Source organism: Atta colombica, unplaced genomic scaffold (assembly GCF_001594045.1).
Source record: "Atta colombica isolate Treedump-2 unplaced genomic scaffold, Acol1.0 scaffold277, whole genome shotgun sequence".
Classification (NCBI taxonomy): Eukaryota; Metazoa; Arthropoda; class Insecta; order Hymenoptera; family Formicidae; genus Atta; species Atta colombica.
The window spans coordinates 1,423,313-1,431,482 of record NW_017259378.1 but is presented as its reverse complement, the minus strand read 5'-3'; the positions used below and the strand labels follow the sequence as shown (position 1 = coordinate 1,431,482).

Below are 8,170 nucleotides of genomic sequence, written 5' to 3'. Positions count from 1 at the left end.
TTTTTTTTACTTTTTTTTAATTCTAATATTGAAACACTAAAATCGTATAATTTATAAACATTATATGTGCATTATTATCAAAGTTTTTGTAAATTCTCATAGTTTGATAAAATATTTACTCATGCGCGTATATTACTGTACTTAAATCGGCAAAAAACATGATAAATTAAAAATGAAATCACAATTTGAAAGTTTTTTTTTAAATATTTGTTAGGAGCTTAATTAAGCTCCAAGATCTTACTTTTGTAATATATAATTATACCATAAATATAATGTTCTGTTAAGAAATTTGATTCCAAATTGGGAAAAAATGTGATTTTACAGAATTTGAGAGTGATATATAATTTTTTTAACTATTTTCTAATGAAAACTATGAATTCTATATTAACTAATATAGATTTTTAATATAATATAGTTTCTTAAGTCAAGTCATCTACAGTATTTTTATTCCAGTGACACAGAAAGTTTGAATTATTGCAAAATATTGTTTTATATGGATATTGTTTAATATAATTTTTTTTTCTTAAATATAATTATTTTTTACAAACTTTTAGATATGCAATTCAAACGAAAACCCGCAATGAAATAATATTAATATAATAATATTAATTAAAATCTTATCTATCTATCTTCTTCAGATATATGTATAGGATCATAATAAATTATTGAATGTTTATTCTATTCTATTTTATATTGTTTTTCTATTTATTTTATACAGAAAAAAGTGATTAAAATATTAAATCCACATTCATAATGTTTTCAAATATAAATCGGAAAGCAATCAGTAATACAGGGTAGAGCGGGATTAGTTGTGACACTTTCTCTTTAAGATATTATAAATCTTGACATAATTAGACTAATGGTAAATGCTTTAAAACCTTGCGTATTTATGGCTCAATAATTAAATACTTATAAATCCTTAATATATCTTGTAAGAAAAAAATTACATTAATTACAAGGTAAAGTGGATCAATATGCCTATGGAGCATGTTGAGTATCCTCAAAGGATAAGTTGAACCAGATAAAGATAATCGTTTAATGAGATTATATATTATTAAAAATATAAAAGGATTATATGTATATTAATCAAATTTTTATCATTTTCATCTTAAATATAATAATTTGTAATACTCTCTCTTTTCAAGTGTTTTAATTCACAAAATTAGAAAAACTAAAATCTTTATTTTTTATAATAATAATTAAACATAAAATATATATTTAATCGTTAAAATAAAAAGCATGACATAAAGACAGATTTTAATTAAACAGCTGAGTATATAAGTTCATTATGAGATATTGGACCTAACAAGCCCCATATTGGTGTCGATTATAATATTTTTTTATAACTAAAAACCAAATAAATAGCAACTTGAACATTAAAGTTAAAAAATACGATAATAACTTATATCCAAAAAACACAAAAATTTCATTGGTATTAATCGCTTAAATTACAATACCTCAAAAAGAATACTTACTTAATAATTTACTCTTGATATACGAAAATAAAAAAGCGTATTTTAACAGTTGGATACAGATTATTGTATTAAGACACAGTAATCTCCGTCTTTGTGCTACATTACACAAGCATAGATGTATCTATATATTCTTTTGTTATGTAGGTATTTACATTTGATCAACTTGTCCCTATACGCAACTAGCCCCGCTTTACTATACATGTTAATAATAATGATTTTAATTGGAGTATAAAACACTGACAGTTTACATTAAAAAAATACATGATTACTCTCGTCTTTATAATTAAAAGAATCGTATAAAAACAAAAAATATTAAATATTTTTTTAATTTATACTTTGATTGCATAAAACATTATTATATAGTTCACATATTAATTTTTTCTCTCACACAAAGTTTATATATAGGGACTGAAATCTTAAAAATATTGTACGTACGATGCCTTTTGTAAATCGCATTATATATACAATATATAGATTATTATTAAACTATCTTTTACAAACTTTGTAATAATCTCATATAAATTTTTGCTTATTTACTTGTGCTTGTAATATGATAACTACAATGGTTGCAATAGATGCGACAAACTAAAATTAAATATAAGTAAGTTTTTTTAAATATTTGTTAATTTGGATTTATAGTATGCAAAATGGTAAATACATACCCCGTGAAGAAATTTGAAACCAAATTGGAAAAACCCAATTCCATAGAATCTAAGTGGGGCATGAACTATTCGTAATGAAAATTGCGAAATCTATAAAAAATATATTTCTTTGATGTATATTTTTTGAATTTTATATTTATTTGTACTCTTAATATTTACTTTAATAATAACTTCAACGTATTTTAAAACTTACAATTTCACGAACTTCAATATCACAGGTGACATGTGATAATTTATTTAATACATCTGCTGTAGCTTTTGCCTGAAATTGTAATGTATGATGAATGTAATTATTAAAGAATGTAATTAAAGAAATTTCTAATTTAATTTAAAAATTATATGTCAATCTTTGAATTCATTTACGTATTGTAAACAAATTTTAAATTAATGTTTTCTGAAATTTAATATAATTTGACCTACCTTGGTGGTAACTATTTCACAAATATAATTAATGAGTAGGAATTTAAATATATTATTAGTAAAGCAGAACATGTGAAGCACGATGGTCATTGTTTTAGATTTGACATAATTTGTGATAAGTATGGGGTAGAAAATTTCGTGCAAGTCAAATGTCATCCAAATAAAATAGCCTGCCAATTTAATAGTCATTTGGGTTCCAAATATTAAGTCTATTTCACGGCTTATTTTGCGTAGCTCTAAGTAAAGGTGTCTGGACATACAAATATTAACTTATATTATAAACGTTACATTTTTTCAATGATGTTATCGTCACTAATAGAATTTACATAAAATTTCTTACATTATGATCCATATTCTGCATTTGTTGCTTAATGGTTTCGAAAATCTATCTTGATGAGGATATATTCTGTTATTTTTCCAAGCCTGTGTTGTTATTTTGTATTTTTGATTTTTCATCAAATTCCGAATATGTTCATTGATTTGATCAAATTTTAATCCGGTGTATCTGAATATAAAAAAAAATAGATAGAAAATGAAATTATTTGAAACAGTAGCTATCTCTAATCAATACTTTTAAAGTTTTCACTTCAGAAATTATGAAATATTCTTGGATTACTATTTTATATATTTACATAAATAACTATGCCATAAGATAAAGATATCATTGTAAGTATATGTAAGAATGTGTACTAACTCGAGGATACTTGCATTAATCAAATCACCCATAAAATTAATATGAATACAATAATCTCGTAGAAAGCTGAAATACATTGTTGATGCAATAACCCCGTTATATTCTTCTTTCAATATTAAACCTGCGCAGCATGTTGTTAATATAACTGTGACGATCCATCCTGAGGCATACCACATTACTTTTCTGCGTAGATTGTCATACTCTGTTATTGTTCCTAATTTAAGCAATGTGTTGTCGATAATATCAAATCTCTTTAAACAATTTTGGAATTTCTGTTGCAAAAAAAATAGAAAATGAAATGGATAAATAAATATTATGGTAAATAAGTATTATAGTTCCGATTAGAAGAATCAGCTCCCGTAACATATTGTTAAGATCATGACCTTAATTGATCTTAGAAGATGTTAGCTGTCGATCGTTGTTGGTTGTATAAAAAGTTATTAACAAATATTAGTTATTATAATAAATATTAGTTATTGTATAGACATCTAACTTGATATAAATTTTACTTAATATAAATATCACATTATTAGCATATTTATATATGTTAATGAATTTGTACTTGGAGGGAGACTACACAATCATAGATTCCATTTTGCTTAGAGAAGATGAGGTAGACCTCGCTTCATGGGAAAAGTTGAAACCAATATGGGACTTCGCTCCGCTTGGAAAGTATATATATACACACGTACACACACACACACACACACACACACACACACACACACACACACACACACATATGTATATGTATAAAGACAGCGGATTCCTATGGGAAAAGGACTCAACTATCAAAAAACTTGATTCGTAGTTTGATATGAATCTCGCTTCATGTGGAAAGTTGTAAGTTTAAGTGATTCCACTTAGGTTCACAATTTTTCGTGCAAAGCGAGGTTCAATCCAAACATAGCTGTATTCCAAATTGACTGTCAGTACTGAAAACTTATAGTGTACGTAATGTAACATAACATTTTCAGCGGTGGTAGTAAATTTGAAAGTTCTGTGTCTAATTTTTGTTACTTATTGATGTTCCATTTGTGAAAAGGGGAGGGTGGAACCCATTGCATCCACAACGATTTCGATTAGCGTTCCTGTAGTAAAAGTTAAATTATCGAGTAATGGTTTTTGGCAGGGAAGTAACTCGTTACTTGTAACGAAGATACAGTTACTTTTTTGGTAACTTTATTGGTAATTGTGTTATTATTTTTCTTTGATAACTTTAACAAAGTTACATTTTTTTGATAACGGTAATGAATTTTACAGTTACTTTTATCGTTATTTTCCACACAATTGGATACAAGTGGATACAAGCCACTTATAGCTTGAAACTAGAAAGTCCCTCTGCTGTGATTCTCGATTTTTAAAAAAGTAACGGAAAAGTAACGAAAAGTTACTTAAGTAACGGTAACTGTAACGAATTATTTTAAAAAATCGGTAATTAGTAATGATGACTTGTTATTTTTTTTAATCGGTAATGAGTAATTGTAATTTATTACTTTTTAAAAAATAACTTTTCATTTTTAGGTTTTTGATTGGTCTGTCATATTCAAGGGAACGAAAGTGACAATAAGACACAGTAAAATAATTAATTATAGCTTATTGTTTTCGCTCTTTATCTCTGTTCTCGGCAAACCATTAATTATAATTTATGTGGCGGACATGCGGGCGAAACAGATGTTCTACTAAAGAAACTTTATTTTAATGTCTGAAAGAAGCAACCGCGTTCTCTATTCTCCTTAAAGAGTAAAATGAGATCTATAATGTAAAATCATTTGTTATAGGCTTTTAATTAAGACAGCAGAATATTTCTGCTAAATTATTAAACACATGTGATTGGTTCCGTTCATGAACTTATTACTCTTGGGGTGAAATCTATTTAGTGCAAAATTTAGTAATACATCATGCGTGTAATCACGAAAAAAGAATTATGAAATTATTATTAAATTTTGTTGACAAGCGTCTTTAAATCTTGTTCATTATATTATAATAAAAAAATATTTGTCAATAAATTCTGCATTTAATTACCGAGTAAGGTTATATTAATAAGAAAAAACGGGATCATTTTCTTGATTATAAATATTAGAAATGATGATCGTGAAATCGGAAAGCGTGAGAGTAATATGAGATATTCTGAAAATTAAAAAAAATCAGGGGATTCTCTGAAGATCAAGAAGTTTAAGTATTGTTTATTTTTGGACTGTTTTATTTTATAATAAGTATATGCTTGACATACTAATTGTAATGGATTCTTATCCTTAGGATTATTGTATTTTAAAATCAAAAGATATATATAATTACTATGTATAATTAAAATTGTAAGGTTGTTGTTCTTATTTTTGTATAATTAAAGTGTTTATAGAAAAATCTTTTTTTTATTTTTTTCTCGATTTCCTCTCAAATAAAAAAAATTCTTATGTCTCGTATTAGGAACCCTTTTAAAGCAAAATTGGCAATTTTAACAAAAATTTTCACATACAACAAGTATAGCTATTACTGATTGCTAACTTTTGGCGATAAAACTTGAATTTATTTCCTATAACATCAAATAGGAATTAAGACAATAGGTTAAATAAATGGCACGCCGCAAAGAAAAGATTCGTTTTCACAATGTGTATATTAATATACATATATATTCTGTGTTTAATATTCAATTTGTCCAAAAATCAGTTATATTCTGTTTACAAAACTTATTTTGTTAATAATTTTTTAATGAACAACGTCCGGCAATCAAAAAGTCTTACTCAAGATCATTATTTTGTACAACGTATATTAAGATCAATGTATTTTGGACTGTTTCTGCTAATCGGAATATTTATCTTAACTTAGTTATTATAATTAAACAAATATAGAATTTAATGTACTATAAATTATAATCTTTATTTTCAGAGAATGAAAAAGTTATTTTTCCGTTTTATAATAATTTTGTACAATAACTCTTTGATAATGACGTTGCAATTCTTTATGACAGTAATGATGACTAATTATAGAACGTAGATATTACGCTAAATTTACTTTGAAAAGTAAATCGTTACTCTTATGCGTTACTTATTGAAAAAAGTAATAAATAATGAATAACTTCGTAAACTTATTTCGTAGCAAGTTGCATTAAAAAGCAATGAATTAAAAATTGCAAGTTTTTTTTTCAGTAACGAATGATTTTTTCAACTGTTATAATTGTTATAAGTAATTATTGTCTGTTTCAACTCTGTGTTACATAATCTTCATGAGAAATTCGCAACATTACTACCAAGTTGTTATTACAACTAAATATCTAAGTCATTAACAATAAGTAATAACAGTTGCAGTAATTAGTTACTCCCATTCCCTGCATATTTCATCAATGTAAATAGATAAGAATATGTTTATTTTTAAGTATTATAGTTATTCGTTACCTTGTTATGGTATATTCCAAACCCGATTATCAACAATATCGTCACAGGTATTTCTAAACGATGACCGATATTTTCCACGAAGGACAAATACTCATAAAAAGAAGTAAATGCACATAATGTGAGGAAATAGTAAATTGACCAAAATAGCAGTATATATATGATACTAAACCATAATTTTGAATGATTAGATATAGCAATTCTTAAACCAAATAAGTAACTCATTATTAAAAGTGGCGTTAAAATTGTACGAATACTTTTGGTCATTGCGCATATAGTTTTTATTTTAAACTGTGCTTTTATTGATGAGTTGAAAGTATAAATTGAACCGAATGGTAACGGTAGTATAAATACAATTTTAGTCAAAAGCACTTAAGAATATTAAAGTAATTATAGCCTATATACACCACAACCTATGCCCCATTATTTAATGAAACTTATTGATGGAAGATGGGTATACTTTTATATTTACTCATATACGTCAGTACATAAAAACTGTGCATATTCTGGCAGTTTTGTTTTTTGTTTTTTCGTCTGTCCTTTATATATATTTAAGAGTGTTATTAAACATCAATATAGTATCAATTTTAATTACAATTGCAGTTGTAACAAATACATAAATAATGTACAAACTTTATAAATATTATATTGCAATTATGTGTGAATTATTTCTCTATATTATGTATAAAAACGTATATGTATAATAATATTCCCAGATAGCAAAACGTGCGAAGATAGATTTTGAGATCATGCTACTAATCTTTGATTGCAAAAATTATTGCGCATAAAGTTTGTATTTTCCAATGTTAGTAAACTGCTGCTAGAAATAGGACAAAGTTGATATGTTTTACCAGCAGATTGGTTGCGGAAGCCGAAGAAGATTTTGTACCTTCAATTTCTGCTGTCACTCTGCTGTCAGATTCTTAGTACGTGTAGATCCTGTTTGGTTTCCGTCACTAATCTGCTGATATAATGACAGCAGGCAGTGTTCACAGTCAGATCAAATACGGATACAAATGACTAGAATTTTATAATTTAATTTGATCGAATTCGCTGCCAATTTGCCCGAAAACTGCTAAAATTTTGTAATCAGCTTTCATAGGCAGATGATAATCTATGTACACATAAACATAATGAAAATTTTATATTTATCGCATAAAATGCTATTAATTATTATCTATATTTAAAATAAAAAATTTAATAACATTTTTTTTTAATCTTTCTCTTAACTCTAATGTAGAAACTAAAATATAATATATTTTATAAACATTATATGTGCATTATTATTAGATCAAGTTTTATAAACTCTGTCATAGTTTGAAAAAATGTTTGCTCATTTACTTGTGCGTATATTACTATATCTAAATGTGAAAATAAATTGAAAAAAATGTTAAATTAAAAATAAAATCAATATATGAAAGTTTTTTTTGTCGAAATACACTAAGACATCGACAAAATATATAGTGATATTTCATAATATTTTCAAAAGAAAGACTAATACTATATATCGTTTTAAAACTTTTGCACGTT

General features: G+C 25.8%; 1 protein-coding gene across 1 annotated transcript; it reads right to left on the bottom strand.

Annotated features, from left to right (window-relative positions):
- Positions 1–1,571: 1,571 nt before the first annotated feature.
- Positions 1,572–2,746, bottom strand: LOC108689828. Its single transcript, XM_018196768.1, has 5 exons — positions 2,558–2,746; positions 2,331–2,399; positions 2,138–2,227; positions 2,012–2,060; positions 1,572–1,669 (listed from the first exon to the last, which is right to left on the bottom strand). The coding sequence occupies exons 1-5, from the start codon at positions 2,744–2,746 to the stop codon at positions 1,572–1,574; spliced, it is 495 nt and encodes a 164-aa protein (XP_018052257.1).
- Between the last annotated feature and the right edge of the window lie 5,424 nt (positions 2,747–8,170).